This window comes from Quercus robur, chromosome 11 (genome assembly GCF_932294415.1).
Source record: "Quercus robur chromosome 11, dhQueRobu3.1, whole genome shotgun sequence".
Classification (NCBI taxonomy): Eukaryota; Viridiplantae; Streptophyta; class Magnoliopsida; order Fagales; family Fagaceae; genus Quercus; species Quercus robur.
In genome coordinates this window covers 19265673-19287600 of record NC_065544.1, presented here as the reverse complement: position 1 = coordinate 19287600, position 21928 = coordinate 19265673, and the positions used below count along the sequence as shown (strand labels likewise).

Genomic DNA, 21928 nt, shown 5'->3' with positions numbered 1-21928 from the left:
CTAAGGTGGATGAGGTTCTGTTTGCCTACTTGGCAGTAGCCTCTCATGCATTAAGTTTTGTTTTGATACAAGTAGACAGTGGCATACAACAGCCAGTCTATTATGTAAGCAAGTCACTTCATGAAGCCGAGGTGCGGTATTTACCATTGGAGAAGGCTATCTTGGCGGTAGTGCATGCTACACAAAAACTTCCCCATTACTTCCAGGCATACACCGTGGTTATCCTAACTCAGTTTCCACTCAAGTCAATACTTCGAAGCGCGGATTATACCGGGAGGATTGCCAAATGGGGCACGATTCTAGGAGCTTTTGATATCAAGTATATGCCTCGTACCTCTGTAAAAGGCCAAGCCCTCGCCGACCTAGTAGCCGAATTTGCTGAACTTCCTGAAGAAGTAGATGTAAAGCAGCATGGCATAGATGAAAAATCAGTTGGCCTGATCTTCACACAATACCCCTCACCTTGGAAAGTATATATGGATGGAGCAGTAAATCAGCGGGGATCAGGAGTGGGGCTGGTTCTAGTATCTCCTGAGAAGATCACCATTGAAAAATCATTGAGGTTGGGATTCTCGGCTACAAACAATGAAGCAAAATATGAAGCTTTGTTGATGGGAATGACGATGGTCCAGAAAATGGGTGGAAAGGCAGTGGAAATGTTTTCAGATTCAAGATTGGTCGTAGCCCAGGTAAAAGGGGAATTGGAAGCCCGAGATGCAAGAATGCAGGAATATTTGGGTCAAGTTAGGCGCATACAAATAGAATTTGAATTTTTCAACTTATCTCATATCCCTAGAAATGGAAATACCGATGCAGATTCCCTGGCTACCCTTGCCACTTCCTTAGCATAAGATTTGCCTCGAGTAATACTTGTCGAAGACCTATGCACCCCTGCCCCAATGAAGAGAGACCTGCTCCAAGTCCATCAAATCAGGATAGGGCCGAGCTGGATGGATCCTATACTACTATTCCTAGAAAAGGACATATTGCCTGAGGAGAAGTCAGAAGCTGAGAAAGTATGAAAAAAAGCTCCTCGGTTTTGGCTATCCAAGGACAAAAAGTTGTACAAAAGCTCTTTTTCTGGACCACATTTGCTTTGTGTACATTTCGATGCGTCAGAATTACTCCTAGAAGAACTACATGAAGGAATTTGTGGAAGTCACACAGGAGGAAGATCTTTATCTCACCGAGCCATTACTCAAGGATACTAGTGGTCAGGAATGCAAAAGGAAGCACAAGAGTATGTTAAAAAATGTGATCAGTGTTAGAGATTCGCGCCAAACATTTATCAACCTGGAGGAGTTCTTAATCCTCTTTCTAGCCCTTGGCCTTTTGCTCAGTGGGGCTTGGATATTGTAGGTCATTTCCCTAAGGCAGTAGGGAATAAAAAATATATGCTGGTTGGCACAGACTATTTCACCAAATGGGTCGAAGCTAAACCTTTGGCTAATATCAAAGATATGGATGTCAAGAGGCTTATCTGGAAGAATATCCTTACTCGATTCGGAGTTCCCCATACTCTCATCTCAAACAATGGCCTTAAATTTGATAGCAAAGCTTTCAGGAAGAACTGTTATGATTTGGGGATAAAGAATAGATATTCCACTCTAGCCTATCCACAAGGAAATGGGCAAGCTGAAGCTGTTAATAAGGTTATAGTGAACTGACTTAAAAAGAGGTTAGACGATGCAAAGGGAAAATGGGTGGAGGAATTACCACATGTCCTTTGGACGTATCGAACAACACCTTGCCGGTCAACCGGAGAAACCCCCTTTTCAATGACGTATGGTGCCGAGGCTATAATTCCTTTGGAAACTAATTTCCCAACGCTGAAAACAAATTCATTCACTTCAGACGGCAATGATGAGCTGCTAGAAAAGAGTCTAGATTTGATTGAAGAACGAAGAAAGAATGCAATGGTCCAACTGGCCTACTACCAGCACAAGCTCAAGCAAGGTTATGATACCAATGTAAAGCTAATGCCGTTAGCCCCAAAAGATTTGGTATTAAGAAAAGTTTTGGGTACTACCAAGAATCCAGCCTGGGGAAAATTAGGACCAAATTGGGAAGGACCGTATCGCATCACTTCAGTGGTAGGAATAGGGGCAAACTATTTGGAGGATCTAGATGAAAAAACTATACTCCATCCTTGGAATGTAAACAACTTAAAGAGGTATTATTATTAATAAAAACAACCCTGTTTAGTTCCTTTTTAATTCATTCCAATCATGTATCATATGTTTCCCTATCTATTGAAGTATTAAACAGAAACTAAGTCATGTCAAGTTCCTCGGACCACAGACTTAGTGGAAATTAATACCCTTTGACATTTATTGAAGTATTAAACAGAAACTAAGTCATGTCAAGTTCCTCGGACCACAGACTTAGTGGAAATTAATACCCTTTGACATCTATTGAAGTATTAAATAGAAATTAAATCATGTTAGGTTCCTCGGACCATAGACTCAGTGGAACTTAATACACTATGACACCTATTAAAGTGTTAGTCAAACATTAACTCAAGCATTTAAAAGAAGCAAACTCCTGATTTCCTTTCTTGGATCACAAGGTTTGTTATCACCCAGTAAAGATGTAAACCGAAGTAAGCCCATGAGCATCATTTAAAGCATTTTAGGGTGCCTTGGACTTGGCTGTTGTTTGGTCAAACGTTTGAATATTTTCTTAAAGTTGAAAAACTTGTTAGAATTGATAAATTCAAAGTATGTCTTAATAGTACTACGGATTTAATAGTTTTGATCCACTCCGATTACCAATTAAAAATATGTATAAACTTTGTTTTCCCTTGTGTAAACAACTTTGCACTTTTATGGCACATGGTTATGTTCAAACAAAGAACAGTCAAAATAAAAATTGCATAAATGAAGAAAATAACCCATACAAATTTGAGAAAGTAAAATGCCTATTTCATTAAAACATGTCTTAGGAAAAAGAAATTTCATTATATAAATTGTAACTACATTACAAAAATGAAGATTCATTGTTTCAATTTTATTTGAAGCTTATCCTTTGAGGTCTTGCTAGCTTGTTTAGCTGCTTCAGTAGGAATCACTTTTTCTTTCTCTTTGGGGGCTTCCTCGACAGGCATGGCAACTGAAGCTAAGGCCTGTTCAAAACCTTGGGAAGCTGCCCTATCTTGTGGAACCTCTGCAGCCTTATCCGAGGGTATTTCCTTGGAAGCTTCAGGTTCTTTTGCTTGCTCCTGCTAACTAGGAGGAAAAGGATCCTGAGGCTGTGTTTCTTTAGTAGGGTTAGCAACTGTAGAGGCTGCTTCACCTTGAATGAAAGGAAGGTCCGAGGCTCGTATGGCTGTTGGGTAGTAGATGTTTTTTGGTATTCTTAACTTAAAAGAAGCCTCAACCCCAGCTCGGTTGAGGGCTTCATCCCAAGTCTGAGCACAATAGGTTCGACAGACGGCAAGGACCTCTACCTTAAGGGTTTCCTCAGTCTCGGCTATGCCGACGTCGTAACCATGTTGTTCAGCCTCATCCCGAGCCTTCTCAGCCTCCATTTTTGCCTTCTCAGCCTCATCTTTCAACCTTTCGGTTTGATCTTTAAGCTTCTGGGCTTCTTCTAATTTCTTTCGGAGGGTGGCTATTTGCTCTTTAAAAGAAGCCAACTGTTCCTTGGCATCATGCAGGAGCTGCCTTTGATCCTCAGCCTGCTTTTGAGCGCCCTCCAGAGCCGATTCAGCACTTTTTTTGGCCCTTTCCTCCTCATTCAGCTTATTCCTTAAATCTTTATTGGAATGATCGGCGATGTTGAACAACTCCACAGCTACTACGCACCTATTCCTCTCGTCGTCCAACTGTCGATAGCAGGAATTGGTTATCTCTTCAACCCTGAAAGTGGCTTGGACAGCATGAAAGAAAAGGGTTAGTAACCTTATAAATAACAATAAAGATAAAAAATAAAAAAATAAAAAGGGTGATAGCATCATACCATGCCTAGATACCTTTTGAGGTTAAGGAAAACCTCATTCTTCCTGATAGACCATAGCTCGGCCATATCAGTGGGGAGTAAAAAAGCCTCCTCCAAAGCCAAGGCCACATGGCACCCAGCACCTCCATGGAAATCCCTGATGGATGCATTATCCCTCAAGGGTTCACCATTAATTATTGGAGCTGGAAGCCAAGCCTGAGGCTTAGGTGGCTATTTATCTCCCCTCTCCAGGCCTTTCTGCCATGTTTGGCCAGTCTTTTGCTGCTTTGCAACTCTTTGGGTCTCGTCTTCGTGCACAGGGCGAGACCTCCTTGCCTCCACTACCTCCTTACCTTTCTGCTCTCTCTTTCTTTTCGGGTCAGCAAGTTCAGGTCTGGATGGCAAAGACAATTAAGGAGGAGGAGGGGGAAGTTTGGGCTAAGTGGATTTCTCCGGGGCATCTTTTCCGAGCTGAGACTCTATTAAGTCCAACAAACTTCTTTGGGATTTCCTTTGGATACCCATTTCGTCCGAAGTGATGACGTCTACTTGTTGCTAGTAGTCAACGTCAGCCGATGTACTCTTGGGAGATAGAGGTTGGTTGAACACCTCAAATTCGTTCGAGGAGTCTGACAAAGTTACAATCCCCTCTGGGTTTTCTTCTTCTTCTCTTTCTCTTTCTTCCTCCTTTTCCTTAGGAACAGGTTGGGATGATGATGCTCCTATTGAAGGGATGCCCACAAAGAGTGGTTGGGTAAAGGGTGTACCCTCAGGAATTGGAATACCCTCAGGAACGATGAATCCTTCATAGGCTACATTGATATGAAGGAGACGAGGATCGTTGGCTTTTATCACGCACTTGGGGGCTTGAAATGCAAAGGAAATAGGTGTGTACCCAAGGATTACGTGCGCTGCTCGTAATTGATTGTCGGCTTCATTTACGAACACCTCAAATCGTAGAATTCTATCTAGGCTCTCTCTGTTCACTAAGTCGAGTTGAGGTTTGATAGAACGTTTGTTTGCAAATCATTAAAATGGAAGGAAATTTTGTCGGAAGTAGAGATAGTGTGAAATAAAAGAGAAATATGAGCCAAGGTGCATAAATTTACGACTGTACCCCCACCTGGTGTTCCCTCCTTAGTCAGACAGGGTAGGCCATCATGTCATTCCCCAAAAAAGATTAAAAATCCTCCTTTAGCCCTTTGTTTGATGTAGGGAGGCATTGGATTAACCTTACTTCGAGATACCTTGACTTAAGGTAGTATCCCTACCCCGTCAAATGGTGTAGGTTATATACCCAGTTCACATCATGGTGGGTCAAATTCAAGTTCATTCTCTCATTTAGGACTTTTATACTCCCTAATACCCTGAACATATTTGGGGTGCATTGTGTGGGAGATAGTCTAAAGAACCGAAGATAGTTCCTCGTGATGTTACCCATGGGAATGGTCATCCCTCCCTCTATGAAGGCGATCATTGGGATGACCACCTCTCCTTCTTTCCTAGCGTCTACCCATTCCCCTTGGGCAACGTGTCTCATGTCCACTGTTGGTGGGATCCTGTACTTAGCCCTAAACCTTTCTCTATCCTCCTCGAATTCAACTAAACGCTTGAACTTACCCATTTTTTAAGAAGTTTTGAAGAGAAATTAACAAGTTTGAAATTAAAACTAAGAGGGTTCAAGGAAACTTACAGGTTTGAAAAGAAGATTCTCGGACAAATTTTTAGTATTTGTAGACGCACAGGGAAATGAGAGAAAGTGACAGGTTTTGTGTATGAGCTCTAAGACTCTGTGATTGTTGAAAGTAGGAAAGAGAATTGATTTGAAAAGTTATTTATAGTGGCATAGAAGTTACAAGCGGGAAAATTCCTGCTTGTAAACCCAGGAAATCCTCCACCGTTGGATTTGCATCCTGCCGTTGAACGTGGGGTACAAGAGTGCCGCCAAAATTTAATGATGACATGCTCTGGATGCCGAAGCGTCAGGAGCGTACCTTGAGCAGGTAAAAAGGCATTTGGGAGTTCGAGTAGACAGGGTATAACCATAAACGGGATGGGCTAAGGATATCAAAATCCTTCTTTCCTCCCGAGGAGTCGAAAAGCAAGATTTTTAGGGGCTATTGTGGAGGCCAGTTAGCAAGAAGGTACTATTAAAATTATATGAATTGGGCCTATGGCCCAATCCGAGGATATTTTCTAGTCCAAGGATGGTCAAATAAAGTTATTATGGGAATGGTAGAAGAAGAAGAAATAAGGATTGTATATGATAGTTCAAAATATGTCCGAGGAGAAAAGCTATCTCGGAAATAGAGATTCGAGGTCAGTAGAAATGCCTTGTCATCCTAAACATCATTCAAAGTTGCATTACAGTTAGAAGTCAAACATTGGATAAGGGAGGAGTAGAGGGAGGTAACAAATATCTACAAAAGTTGCTACCTCCATATTAAATGCATTTTAGCTAACTCTCTGGCCGCATTAATGTGGAAGTGATACCTGAACAGTGGTGAAGCAGCCTTACAGCTGCTAGTTGAAGGTTCTAGGAGGTGTTGAATGGGACAGGAAGGAGTTTCTAGAACCCAACCTACACATGTATAGTAAGGATGATACCAAAATTATAATATATAGCACGGAGAGGTGGCCTAAAAGAGGGGGATCGAAAAACTAAGAAATCTTTGTAATAATCCTTTGAACTCTCGTAACCTTGATTATTAACTTGACATTATAACATAGCTCCTCGGACTATGCCGATGACAAATTTTCTCACTTTACTTGTGTTTGATTCTCTTAAATAAACAACTGTTATTGTCTTACTTACCGAATAGAACTAATTCTTTCACCTACGCTCTACAAATTCATTGTTTGGGCTTGTTGGGCTAAAACCTAATCCTATATTGGGTCCAATTCAAATTCAATCCTTACAATAATGAATATGATTATACCACATTAACAACATAATAAATAAATATCTTAATTAGTATTTTATTATGCACTTTAAAAGTTGACATATCAATTAATACATGTTGTATGATAAAATTTGTAGTACACGTAACACCACTCTATGAATATTATATTGACTATATTTTTTTTGTTTGTTGATAATTTAATAATCGAAGGAGGGTGCATTTGAACATAGGAAATCTCCGTTGAAAACACTAAAACCTACCAAAATAGCTACAAAGCCCTTGTCTACTCCACACATTACTACATTGTAATTTACAGATTTGGTCACTAAAAAGCTTCATTAAAAAATAATGCTTGGTGTAACCTCATCTCCATACCATATGGAAGCATGAACTCTTAAAGAACCTAAAGAGGAAATAACGAATGAATTGCGTACTTGAATTGTAGGACAATATCCACAGCGTATGAATCGACTTTTAGCTAAGTAATTGAAAACAGTTTTTGGAATTAGAATAGCAACATAATTATCAACACAAGCCATCTTGACAAGTATACACGCGTTCATGAGAAATTGAAGCTAAATCCGTTATCGCACTAAATACTGTGGTTAGTTCCAGTGTGAAGCTGAAGATTCAGAAGTTCCAGGAGCTACACTTCCTAGAGAATAAGCATTGTTCCCCACTAGTAACTCCAATTCCAACAATATTGGCTTTGGCTGCAATGCATGAAATGCAGCATGAAGTTTAGTCCTCATTCCTCCACACTGCTGACCCGTGCAGAACGTCAGCGATTAAAAAATCCTCAATGATGCAGATTTATCCATAAATTTATATATGGCCAGAAAGAATAATGGAACAAATGCCCCTTAAAAGAGAAGCAACTGATCCAATGCCCAAAAAGATAAAAAGGGGAGAGAGAAAGAGAGAGAGATGATCACCCCTGCAACTGTTCTCTGGAAAAGTTCTTTGCAAACTGACATAAAAATTGTACTAGGCTTACAACAATAGATATAAACAGATAAGACTCAAAAATCCCACCATGGGAGGAAAGATGATAAAACTTACCAGTTTCTAACTCAAGGCAACTCAGTTCATGGCTAAAACATAAAAAATGAAAGGAAAAAAAAGGCGCAAACAAGACTACTACCAGCTAGGTTCCAAGACTAGCCACCTTTTGCCAATAATAAGTTGGCTTCTAAGACTCAGCGAGACAGCACATAACATGTTCCAAGCTTACAACCCCAAGCATCCAATACACTAATATCCCTTCTCTATTAATAAAACCAGAGCTTCAAAAGTCAACCAAACTTAACTCACATATGACACAAGACTAAGTGAAGTAGACTCTTGATTCACCGCCAATCTCTCCCTCACCAACTCAGAAGCATTTCCGGTGAACAATAGCTGGGCCAGATTCATCATATTCACCCTTGGATATCCACATCTGCAACATAGGAAATGAAAAAATCAACAAGGCAACCAAGTAAGATTTGCAAACTCACTCACTCACTCAATTCTCCCCATCACCAAATCAAATGGAGCAAACAAAAAACCTTTAACAATTCTTTTAGAAAAGCAAAATGTGATAGCATATTGTTTACCTGTTGGAAAGTACTCAGAGATGCCAAGATTGATCCTCCAATCCAGACACTGTACTTTCTTTCGGGAGGTGCAACCACCTTGATCTTCATGCTGCTGGGAGCAAGAGCCGTAATTTCCTTGCTCATCCGATCAGCAATTCCAGGGAACATGGTTGACCCACCACTAAGCACAATGTTGCCATATAAATCCTTCCTGATATCAACATCACACTTCATAATGGAGTTGTAGGTAGTTTCATGGATACCCGGAGCTTCCATACCAATGAGAGATGGCTGGAAGAGTACTTCTGGGCAACGGAACCTCTCAGCACCAATTGTGATAACCTGCCCATCAGGTAACTCATAGCTCTTCTCAATTGCAGAGCTGGTCTTTGCAGTCTCCAACTCCTGCTCATAATCCAGGGCAACATAGGCAAGTTTCTCTTTTATGTCACGAACAATTTCCCGCTCAGCAGTGGTAGTGAAAGAGTAACCTCTCTCAGTGAGGATTTTCATCAAGGCATCAGTTAGATCACGACCAGCAAGGTCCAACCTAAGAATTGCATGGGGAAGGGCATATCCTTCATAAATTGGCACCGTGTGGCTCACACCATCACCAGAATCCAAGACAATACCTATCCAAGACCAAAAATCCAGTGAGCATTCAATTAAACAGTAGAGAAACTAAAGACTGCCCAGGGGGGTTCACAAACCTAGTAAAGAATTCTAGTATCTCCCAAAACTTGAAAATATTACAAAATGACAAGAAACAAACCAAATTCACTGCATATGGCACAATAATTCACCCACTAGTACTATATTTCTTTATCCCCTATTTAGTTTATTAATATTCTATCTTATATTACAACAACATATTTCACATTATAACAAAAATTTTAATATTGTTCCCCACTTCCAAAACTTTTTAAATTCCAATCAAACTCCATTTGGCCTCCAACTTTTTCAAGCTAGCTACCAGATTTGCTCCAGGAAACACTACTCCAAATTTTTATGGGCACACACTGCCCAAGATTGAGAAAGATTAAGATCTCTATAAGCCATATATCCATGTGTTCCACTTAAGTGATAAAATTAAATTGAGCTTGCCAATGTTCATGATTGAAAATATTACCAGAACTTGACATCTACAACTACAGATGCGAACCTGTTGTACGTCCACTGGCATAAAGAGACAGAACAGCCTGGATAGCAACGTACATAGCAGGCACATTGAAAGTTTCAAACATGATCTGGGTCATCTTCTCCCTGTTGGCCTTAGGGTTGAGTGGTGCCTCAGTAAGAAGTACTGGGTGCTCTTCAGGGGCAACACGAAGCTCATTGTAGAAAGTGTGATGCCAAATCTTCTCCATGTCATCCCAATTGCTAACAATGCCATGCTCTATAGGATACTTCAAGGTGAGGATACCCCTCTTAGACTGGGCTTCATCACCAACATAAGCATCTTTCTGACCCATCCCAACCATGACACCGGTATGACGAGGTCGCCCAACAATACTTGGGAACACTGCCCTAGGAGCATCATCACCAGCAAATCCAGCCTGCACATATCAGAAGGCAGTAGAAATGAATAACTGCGTTCTAAAAAGCAAAAGTTGCCAAAGAACTTATTAAGCAAAATATTCAACCATCATAGTACAGTGCTCTCCATACTCTTTTCTTCTTTTCTTTCTTTTGTTCTTTTTAATAAGTACAGTGCACTCCATACTCAGTAGCTTTATATAAAGCACTAGCCATTGCAGAAAATGGAACTATTACCAAAATGATGCAAGGCGATGTAAAACCCTCATTTTGATTTATTGTTACAGATAAAACAAATGAACTCTATAAACTGCACAAGAAAAATGCACTAACCTTAACCATTCCAGTTCCATTGTCACAGACAAGAGGTTGAATATCCTCATCAGCCATCTTTTATGATAACCCTGTGCAAAGAAAATGGTATGAGGTAGAAGGAAACTACTATGCAAGGTCCGACTAACAGCAGTCCAAATGACACGAACCATAATACAAAGTTCACATAACAGCATTAACAAGCTTATGCCTCCTTTTGGATCTCTAAAAGAAAAGAGCAAAAAGAATATGCCAAAAATGATTGTGAATGAAAGCATCTTTTGAGCATTTTCCTCACCCCTTTTTTTTCTATGTATTTTTTTAATAGTGAGCATTTTCCTTATAATTGCCCCATCTTTTTTTTAGATCCAGAGATAGATACACTAGTAAACCCCCCCCCCCCCCCCCCCCCCAAAAAAGGACTTATTTTTACCCAAAAAAAAAAAATTTACAATTGAAAATAGAGGAACAAATCTTTTAAAAAAAAACTGCTTCTAACAGTAATTCTTTTACACCAAATGTGGTGCACAAAAAGCAAAACTCTCTCAACCAACCTCCAAAAGAACAGTTAGTAACACTGTCAATGATCATAACAGATGCTTTTTAAAATAAAGTCAGACGCAACAGAAACACAACAAATACAAGTGAACAACAATAACTTTTCGGAATAACATATATCACTCTCTGAGATGTCAATTTTCTTTAAAAACGAAAACAACCATCACAATCTGCTTCATGTTTCAACCTCAAAACGGGGTATGTTTCACCTAGGAAGCACGGTCATAGACATGGGTTCAGATACGGACACAGGTACGATACAGTGACAGTAGCAATTTCTGACGGCCGTACAACACCAGTATGACACAGGAACAACATGGTACGGCACCCTAAATGAAGTGTCCGTGCTACCTAGTTTTTCATTTTCATTCACAGTATTTCTAAGAATAATTTCAAGCAAACACACCACTGAATGCTTTTTTCTTCACCTAATCACAAAATTGAAAATTCACTGATTTCAAATATACCAGTCTCTATGTATAAATATTTTAATATTTAAAAAATCTTATAAATAGCACTAACCCACAAGCTCCTTTAAAAAAAAAAACAACAAATTTTTCTCTTTTTTTTTATAATAATAATTCTTTCTTAATTGTACACAGAATTTCAAAGACAAAAAAAGCAAACATCTACTTAGTAGACACATGTACATATGTCCATACATACATAGATCAGTCAGAATCTGATTTCAAATATGCAAAGCTAACAAAATTTTGTAGATCAGAGAATATAGAAAAATCCCAAAAGACATAGATCTACACGTACCTTGTTTGTTTACACAAAAGCTTTGGCTTTGAGGAAGAGAGATTGGGAGTTGAGCTGAAAATGGAAGAGAAATTGGGTACTGATGACTGATGAGTGACCTTTATAAACCCCAAGTTACTGCTTCAGGTCTGTTTGGTTCCTAGGGGGAAGTTAGCCTGGGTAAGGCTATTAAATTATGGGACAAAGTTAACCAGGTTAAGCTTTTTTCTTATTTTTTATTTTTATAATTCAATAATTATCACAATGGGAGAAGAACCAACTGACCCTAGATAGGGGTTGGAAACATTAACGATGTGTTTGGTATTAGCTTTTATAAGTTTAATTTTTAGTTTTTAACTTTTATACATAAAGTTTTTTAAAAACTTCACTTTTTCCCATTTTTTAGTAATGCTAGAGACACATCATTTTTCATACCTAAGTGCTAAGTTCATATCCGGCTTGTGTGTAAATTCTTAATTGAATTTCACTATCTTTAAGTACATAAGATCGACTTATGTGAAATTGCTGAAATTCAATCAAAAGTTGACACATAAACAATGTGTGGATTGGAGAATGTCCCTAACTTTAATCTTGTTTCTTTTTACATATAAATTGATTAATTTTGTAATATTATTTAGTAAAACTTATGTATAACTCCTTAGATGTAGTACAATATGTTCCTACAATGCAGTACAAAACAATGCTATCTTCCAAAACAATGTTAAACTAAATGAAATTATTTATTTGAATATAATTGAGAAATATGATATATAGTCTAAATAATTGTATTTTTGTCTATATTATTTTGTTTATTATTTATACCCTTATCTTTATTAGTACTAGCTCGTAATCCCATAACATTTAAAAATAAATATAATTAGATGCAAATTAAAATTATAACATAAATTAAATATATTTATGACCATTCTTATATTTTGTCAACTCTTAAAAAAAAAATTGTATGAATATTATTTGATAGAACATGCAAATTATCCATTCTTGTTTATTTTATTTGATAAAAAAATAAAAAAATATTATGATGTAACTTAAATTTTGTTATTTTGATATAATAAATTAATTTAATGTTTGCATTTTTCAAATAACATATGAACATTCATTGACATTTATATTTGAGCAAATAATAATTTCTTTGTGATGAAATTGAATTGGTTTTAAATAGATTAGAAGTGGATTCAATTGGAATCTAAATAGAAGCTGTAGGGTCTGGTTCGAATACTTCCTCTATTGGATGAGTAGACTCAAACCCAACTAACCCAATACAATAAATTTATAGAGAATGGGTTCAAGAACTAGGTTTTAGTGAGGATTACAACAACTAGACACGATTTGAATGAATTGAACAGTAAGGACATGGATTAAAGTATGAAAGTCTGTTCTCAGGCATTTCATCCGAGGGATTTAGTGTTCTTCTTCTTTCTTCAGTACTAGGTTACAAAGGTTTACAAAATCCTACAAATTGCTCCCGTATTCTTTTTTTTCTCCGCCCCCTTTTTTGGAAGATTTCTCACATTATATATCCCTCCCCAGTCGATTTTGGCCCTCCATTTGTTGATCATGCAAGTCACTACTCGAGTGCTTGTCCCATCAGCCACCTTCCCAAACCTCCAGTGAGTTGCGGCAACCAAGACCGCGCTGTTCAGGGGTCATTTCCTCATTAATGCAGCCAGAACGTTAGCTATGGGCATTTAATGCGGAGGTGACAGTTTTTCCTTGAACTGTTCCTACACCATGCTTATGTGGCTGTCCTATAATACTTGTCATTTTTCTTGGGACGCTCTAAGAGGCTGTCGTTGATGGCGGGCCGTTCTTCCCTACTAGGATATGGGTTGGCCGAGGACAGGATTGTCCTCGGCTACGTTTCTGGGCCACTTGGACTTTCTTTAATCGTCCTCGGCCATTTCTTTCTCCTCGGCGTGAGCCTTGGGCTTAGTATGAGGTGGGTTGGGGTTGTCAAATTCTTTGACCCCACAGAAGCCTTCTTGTTGTGGTCTTTGCACAAAATTTGGGATTCAAGAAGTTGATTTTGAAGGGACTCTCAGCAGCTTATACATAATCTACAATCTCTAATGGCCTGATTGGAAGTTTAAAGAGGGAGGAGAGTAGAGGGGAGTAGAGGGGAGGAGAGTAGTAGGGATGAGAGTAGAGGGGAATGGTTTCCCTCCACATTGTTTGGATGTTTTTAAAATTAGTAAGGGGGAAGGGAGTAATTAGCCCTTCCCCTTGTTTGGATGTTTTAAAAATTAGGATGGAGAGGAGAGGAAATGATTAAAATAGACAAATTTACTCCTATTTGAAAATGGACTTGCAACATTGGTCTATTATTAATTTAGAATGGGTAAATTAGGAAATTTACCTAGTTAATAATTTATCTACTCTACTCTCCCTCCAACTCTCTCCAATTTTGGGAAATTAAAAATGAGGGGTTAGAGGTGGTTGAAACCCGTCCAAACCCCTCTAAACTCCTCCCTCTCCTTCCTTAAAAAACTTCCAAATAAGGTAATTAAATTATTATCCCTCCCTCTACTCTACTCCCCCTCATTTTTTAAACTTCCAAACAAACCATAAATGTCAATCTTGCCTCCTTGACAAGGTAGCACATGAGTTAGCCCAAGTCACAAGAAGCACAGAGACATCACGGACTTGCATAGGGGTTGATCCTCCTTGGCTCCACAATCTACTCCTAGTTGATAGGTCAATATGCTAAGAACCTTATGGGTTCCTTGTATCTTTGTCTTTTCTCTTTGGTGTAACTTTTCAGTTTAATGATAACATCCAGCATCTATTCAAAATAAAAATAAAAATAATCTTGCCTCCACTAGTCATCTTGTACTTGACATTAGGTACAGTGCCCTCCTCTTGCTTGAAGTTAGAATGCAATAAAATGGTTCATGCTCTTGCTCATTTTGCTCGCAATTTAGACAAATTGTTAGTTTGGATGGAAAAACTCTCAAGTTCTGTCATTCCAATTGCTTTGTTTAGCCTAATTTCTATTTAATAAAATTTGAAATTTTTTCCTAAATTAAAAAAAAAAAAGAATAAGTCTAAAGTAGTTTTAGATAAACTTAAAATAGTTTAACAATGAAATATAATATTTTTTTAATTGTCTTTTTTATTTTTAAATTTAGATTCATAAATCTCACATTTGGCACAAAATGAGAGATGAAATGACATTTGATATAAATTGAAAGCTTATTTAAAATATAGAGACATTTGGCATCAAATTATTAAACAATTAAAAGGCACTTAGCACAAAATTAAAGTTCAATTATAACCTAATTCGGGTTATTTATTGATATTTTTCTCAGCTTTGAGTACTTTAACACACACACATATATATATATATATATATATGAATGATGGAGGTCAAAGAATTTGAAATGGAGAAGATTTTAAATGATGTATACTTATGATAATAAGGGTATAAATAATATTAAGTAATTTCAAAATTGTAAAGAAGAAATTAATAAAATCAATATAATTGAAAAACAAAATTAAGAGTACAATACATAATTCATGAAACCTATACAAAATGAAACAAGGAAATCCCCAAACAGAGAACTCTGGGATTGCTTTTGTTTGGTCACATATATATATATATATATATATATTATATCCTTTTCTTGGTTTTAGGTTAAGAATAGGGAATAGGGAATACGGGACCAAGAAAAAGAATCTTGTCTGAAGTGGGAATTGGAATGGAATCCGACAAAGGCCTCCTATCTGATAAGCAGCTGTCCAAGTCTGGATTTTTGGGTCTTTTCGACGTGTCTATTCAATTCGTGTATTTTCCACGTCAGCGGGGCGACTATGTGGTTGCGTGGGCGGTTAGGGCAGGCGGAGTGCCGACCATCATTCCAGAACCTGCTAGTACACCAAAAACCCATTTTTATATATATAATTTTATTGAGCCAATATATAATTACTTTATTAGTATACCAAAAATTTTAAAAATCATATAAAATGCAATGATTTGTGTCAGAATTGTTCACATGACAAATTGTAAGTGATAGACAAAAAATGATAAATATATGAAAATAACAAATAATCAATCACCTGATACATATAATAATTGTGGCAAAAATTGTGACATTTTACGTGATACTATAATTTCTCTTAAGAGTTAAGACAATATATGTGAAAATAAAATATTCAAAAGCAAAAACCAATAGGTCCTTTTTGTTTGTTTGTTTTTTGTTTAAAAATAATAATTTAAATAAATATTAGTCAACAAAGTATAATTGGCTTTTTTTAATTTATTTACTGCGATGTCACATGTAATGTCACAGATGAATGGCCCCCATTTCTTATATTTTCCTCCTATTCGACTCTTTTGCTAGCTTGTCATAATTGTTTTTCCTTTGGCTACAAGCATTTCATTATTTGTCGAATGAGATCATGTCATGTACTCATGTGGCTTATGAAAAAAAAAAAACAAGAAACAAAAAAAAAAAGGTGAAATTGTGTCTATTGCATTTGTGCACGGGACATGATATAATAAGAACATGTATTCAAATTATATCCATGAAAAAAAAAATCATGAACAAATAGTAATATTGTAAGTTATTTTTTAAAAATGTTTTTTGCGAACCACATGTACGAACACAACATGCTAATTAGACGTGAGTCCATGTATACTTTACGTAGGGAAATATGAGTCTCATGGCTCTGAGATTATTTTCTAGAAGATCAATAAAAAAACATAAATGATACAAAATCTAAAATGAAAGAAAACTTGAATATATTGACGTCACAAAAAAAAAAAAAAAAAAAAAAAACCCAAATTCATGAGGTTTTATATCTTAAAATCATTGCATAATATTTTTATTATCATTCCTACGATCTACATCTTCTTTATGTACATAGCCAAACAATTATTCATCCATTAATTTCTTATTTGATTGATTTATTTCAAATTTTTTAATATCTAAAAGAGTTTTTTCTAAGCTTTAAGATTAACGAATTTCTATTTTGTTATTGGACTTTTTATTTTATTTTATTTTTCCAAATTTTATATTAAATTGGTTTGTTATTGGGTTTTTGTGTGTGTATTTAAAAAGATCAAGATATTGTTAAGATAGTCATATTCAAGTTTGTTTAGCTGAATTTAAATATATATATATATATATAGAGGATCAAGCTTTTTAAAATTTTATTTTAAGGATTAAAAAAAAAGGGTTATATTATATATTTTTTACCCGTTCAAGAGGTTCATTTGAACTTGTGCTTCAAGTGGAGCTACCCATGAGTTCTACTCAAAACATGAAAAATATTGCGTCATCGCCGTCATGTAGTCATATCAACATATTGAGTAGTGACAGTGGATTTATAGTGCTTGAACTTTTAAGTTTAAAACAATACGTACCAAATAAGTTTTTTTTTGGTAAAAGACGATGCATTAAACAGCTAAACAACTATAGCAAGAACATGACACATCCTGTTGAATGACACACCATTGTAGTCATCCTCAAAAGCATTACAAATGTCCATAGGAGGACTACTAGAAGAAATGAACTCTACATCTTGGATAGCACCCATCCTAGCCAGCAAATCTGCACACCTATTGGCTTGGCGGTAACAATGGTTGAAGCAAATGTGATGAAAGCAACCTGTCAAGTGTCTACAATCATCCAACATAGGGGAAATGGCATTGTTAACATAATTAGCATTCTTAAAAACCTCCACCGCAGCTTGAGCATCCATTTCAACAACAAGAGAATCAATGTTTAAGTTGCAGCAGAGTAGCAGCCCCTCTCTAAGACCCCAAAGTTCTGCAATGAAACTATTAGTTGATCCAATATGTCTAGTAAAGCCCCCAACCCAATTGTCGTACTCGTCCCTCACCAAACCTCCACATCCAGCTCTGTCCGATCCACCAACGCAAGACCCATCAGTATTGAGCTTCTTCCAACCAGCTGGGGGTCTCTCCCATCTACTAGCCCTTAAGGCTTTGTGACTTGGGTTTCTAGGAGAAAGAACACAGCAGAAGAATTCCATAGTTTGGTTCATAATCTCCTTAGATAGCTTTTGGTTTTGCACTTTCCTATTGAAGACAAAAGAGTTTCAACATTTCCAAATACACCATACAGCAAAAGAAAAGATAGAATTCCAAGGGAGGTTACCCTGATCAGAGCTGAAGTTTGTTTTCCCATTGAAAGTGATCCACTCTTGGAGATTTCTTGTCCAAAATTCCTGTTTGGATATGCTCACTCCCAACTGAATCCACACAGCTATGACCCAAGCACAATCTCTCATGGCATGAATGATCGATTCAGGCTCTCTTTGACATATAGGACAGAGATCATCAACCACTACCCCTCTTTTAGCAAGACACACCTTAACACCTATGCTATTGTGTGTACACAACCATAGGAAGGTTTTGATTCTAGGTAGCGTTTGAAGCTTCCAAATCCAGTCATAGTTGCAGGGAGGGGCTGATTCCTCCTTTGTAGCAATAGAGTAGGCACTTCTAAGATCAAAAATTCCCCTCGGATTTCCTGTCCATGCTAGATTGTCTTGACCTCTACTCGTGAAGGGAATGGGTGTTGCTTGGATTAAGGATTTGACCTGAGAGGGAAAATCAAAAGGAAGCCGATCCCAATCCCAGCCCCTATCTGAAAGAATATCACCCACCTTCCACTTATCAGCTCCTTGGGTTAAAGGACCTTGGATCATGTAGCGAAGAGCACCTTTACCCGTCCAATTTTCCCACCAAAAACTGACCTTACTGTCTCTGCCAACTGTCCACATACTGCCCTCATTGAAGGTCGCCCTTCCCTTTTTCATACCTTTCCAAATCTGCGAACACGGAAGACTATCAGCATTGGTAGAATTTAACCTTCTGTGGTTACAATATTTCTGCCTTAGAACTTTAGCCCAAACGACTTCTTTCTCTACATGTAGCCTCCAATTAAGTTTAGCTAGCAAGGCAATGTTTCTACCCTTGGCGGTTTGCAACCCAAGCCCACCTTCCTTCTTCAATTTCGCTACCTTTTGCCACCCAACCCAATGGATTTTTTTGGATGATTTTGATGACCCCCAAAGAAAATTTCTATTCACCCGATCTATTCCCTCAAGCATTTTGTTCGAAACATGAGTGCATTGCATAACATACGCGGGAATAGCTGCTGAAGAAACTTGAATTAAGACCGCTCGACCAGCCAAAGAGAGTAAATTAGCTTTCCACCCAGCTAACTTATTTTTCACCCTATCGAGGATGAAATTAAAATCTTAAGCTGAAGATCCAGGATGTTTAATAGGGATTCCAAGGTACTTTCCAAGGGAAGGGGTGGAGGCAAAGCCAAGAATATCACAAAAGGATTCCCTAGCATCCCTATCCACATTAGGCGAGAAATAAACTCTTGATTTAGCATCACTTATAGACTGACCCGATAAGCTGCAAAATTCATCAAGAACATCCCTAATAGCCGAACAATTGGTGTGGTCAGCTTTGGCAAACAACACCAAATCATCTGCAAAAAATAAGTGTCAAAAAGTCGGCCCACTGTTCGAAGCCTTCACGGGCTGCCAGAGCTTGGCATTACACTTCTCCTCAATGAGATGCCCAAGAAACTCCATACAAAGAATGAATAAATAAGGCGAAAGTAGGTCACCTTGCCTAATCCCTCTAGTTGGATATATCGGATCAAGAGCTTCACCATTGAACAAAATAGACGTAGAGACCATGGATATACAACTCATAATAATAGCAATCAAATCAGATGGTAAATTGGCCCTAATCAGCATATCCCTTAAGAAGCTCCACTCAAGTTTATCGTACGCCTTTTCTAGATCAATCTTTAGGGCCATGTACCCCACCCTTCCTTTCTTCTTACTGAAGGTATGAACGACTTCCTGCTCTATGATCGCATTATCAATGCCCTTTCTTTCCGGAACAAAAGCTGTTTGGAGAGGAGAGATAAGCTTGTCCAAGTACGGTCTAAGTCTGGCCACAATAATCTTTGTCACAATCTTGTATACCGTATTGCACAAACTAATAGGTCTATAGTTGCTCAACGTCTCAGGACTTTGAATCTTTGGAATTAAGGTAATAAGAGTTCGGTTCAAATAATCCAGAAAAGTTTTCTCTGTAAAGATCTTTTTGATCACATCAATTACCGATTTGCCCACAATCAACCAAAACCTTTGAAAGAATCCAGCATGCAATCCATCTGGACCCGGAGCTTTAAAAGCTTTCAAGGACCATAGGGCAGATTTTATCTCTTCCTCCGAAGCAATCCCACCAATACTCTCCTTCTCCTCCTCAGATAACCTAGCCTGCCATTGGGATACAACGGGTGCAGCCCAAGAGCTCGATGTAAAAGAAGAGGTGTAAATACTATTGTAACCACTCCTAAACAACTCCTTAACAACACTTTCTTCATGTATCCACTCCCCCATATGATCCTTGATGGCTAAGATCTGATTCCTCTTCCTTTGAACAAGTGTAGACACATGATAGAAATTAGTATTTCGGTCACCTTGAATCATCCAGTTAACACGGGACTTTAAAGCCCAAAGCTCCTCTTCTTGATTAAGCATTCGGTCTAACTCCTTAAGAAGCTCATTCTCCAAATTAACCAGGAAAACAGAAGGTTTCACTGATAAGGCCCGCTGAATACCATTAATCCTAGCCAACAGATTCTTTTTCCTTGTAAAAATATTCCCAAAGTGGGAACCATTCCACCTTATTGCTACTTGAGTAAACCTATTCATTGCATCCCCTAGGGTGGGAGAGTCTCTCCAAGCATGATTCAAATAAATGGGAAGGATGGCTCAGACAACCAACATGTCTGAAATCTAAAAGGCCCTTTTTTCCCCAAGCTTGTTCTCGACTGCATCTCCAAGAGGATGGGGCAATGGTCAGAATGACAATGGGTGAGATGAACAACTCTAGCTTCCAGATACAATACACACTAGCTAGGATTCACAAAAACCCTGTCTATTCTTTCCTAGATTAATGCTTGGAACTCCCTTCTATTTGTCTAGGTAAACCGGGGCCTTGAAAACCCTATGTCAATCATGTTACATTTATCCAAGCACTCTTTAAATAAAAGCGACCTATTAACACTCACTGCTCTTCCCCCGAATTTATCCTCATCCGAAAGAGGTTCATTGAAATCACCCGCCAAAATCCACGACATATCATGCAGCTCAGCAGTTTTAATAAGGTTATTCCATAAAATAAATCTTTCAGCAGATCTAGGACTAGCATACACAACAGTAAATAGCCAGCTAGAATTAGAGTTTTGTACCTTAACTGTAGCATGAATTTCCTGCTCGGTATTTGCCAAAGGCGTGACATCCACTCTATCTGAATCCCACAACAACCAAAGCCCACCGGAATATCCAATGGTATCCGTATACACTGAACCATCAAAAGGTAATCTGTCAATAATCTTCTTTGCCCTATTGCCCCCAACATGAGTCTCCATTACAACCAACATCACTGGATTATGATTCCGAACCAACTCACCAACATGCTTCTGAAATGAGGGCTTAAGAGCACCTCTACAATTCCAAACAATTATATTCATGAGGACAAAAATAATCAAGGGTGGGGCAAACTCAGATTGAGACAGCATCTCTGCCTCCTCCCTCTAGCTCCATTCGATCCACACCAATACCTTTCTGAGGTGCCGCACTCCCAAACCCCTTTTCTTCAATGCCCTGAAGAGCTTGAACATCTTGGATTGTTGGTGCACTATTTTCCCCCTGAGTCTTGTGGAAACCAGCTGTGTTAACAGCCTCCAGCACCGCTCTGCTTCCATTGGCTGAATATCCTTCAATACAATCCACTACATGAACTTTACATCCATCCAAACTGATTTTGGCATTGCTGGGAAGCCTTCCCTTGCAATTACCTTCTTCAATTGACCATTGCAATTCCATACTCGCCGGAGCTTTACACAGACCGAACCCACAGTTTGGTTCAGCTTTGCTTGCACCGTCGCAAGGTTGCTTCCCGGAATCTCGTTGTTCTCCTCCTCTAAACTGATACCCCATCTCTAGCCACGGCGCGGATGTGAGAAGAAAAACCGGTGAGTCACGCAACTCTGGAAGCTCATCTCTACCTTGTGTTGTTGGCCGAGTTTTCGCTTCATCTATTCTTGCAGAACCTAAAGAGCTACTTTGGCCAGCCCTAGCACGCGCAAGTGCTTTCTTACCTTTCACTAAGTTCTTCACACTAGGCTTTAAATCTCCATTTTCTTTCCTAAGCCCATCCCGGTTAGTGACTTTCTTCAGGCCCATGTTTTTTGGGCTTTCCTTAAACTCCTTAACAGCCCCATTACTAGGCGTTTTCACTAAACGTTGGAGAGAGTTTGCCAACATAGGCCC

At 38.3% G+C, this 21928-nt stretch overlaps 2 protein-coding genes across 2 annotated transcripts; both read right to left on the bottom strand.

Annotated features, from left to right (window-relative positions):
* Positions 1-7786: 7786 nt before the first annotated feature.
* On the bottom strand, positions 7787-11748 carry LOC126707422 (actin-7-like). Its single transcript, XM_050407045.1, has 5 exons — positions 11594-11748; positions 10292-10362; positions 9585-9978; positions 8441-9054; positions 7787-8283 (listed from the first exon to the last, which is right to left on the bottom strand). Exons 2-5 carry the CDS (start codon positions 10346-10348, stop codon positions 8218-8220), a joined length of 1131 nt encoding a protein of 376 aa, XP_050263002.1. The 5' UTR covers positions 10349-10362; positions 11594-11748; the 3' UTR covers positions 7787-8217.
* Positions 11749-20574: 8826 nt separating this feature from the next.
* Positions 20575-21126, bottom strand: LOC126704806 (uncharacterized). Its single transcript, XM_050403807.1, has one exon. It carries the CDS (start codon positions 21124-21126, stop codon positions 20575-20577), a length of 552 nt encoding a protein of 183 aa, XP_050259764.1.
* Between the last annotated feature and the right edge of the window lie 802 nt (positions 21127-21928).

Excerpts from the sequence above, each read along its gene's own strand:
- LOC126704806 (XM_050403807.1), bottom strand. The coding sequence starts at position 21,126 with ATGAATATAATTGTTTGGAATTGTAGAGGTGCTCTTAAGCCCTCATTT.
- LOC126707422 (XM_050407045.1), bottom strand. The coding sequence starts at position 10,348 with ATGGCTGATGAGGATATTCAACCTCTTGTCTGTGACAATGGAACTGGA. Across the intron at positions 9,979-10,291 it reads ATGGAACTGGAATGGTTAAG|GCTGGATTTGCTGGTGATGA; the intron begins GTTAGTGCATTT and ends TGATATGTGCAG. Across the intron at positions 8,284-8,440 it reads CTCTGAGTACTTTCCAACAG|ATGTGGATATCCAAGGGTGA; the intron begins GTAAACAATATG and ends CCTATGTTGCAG.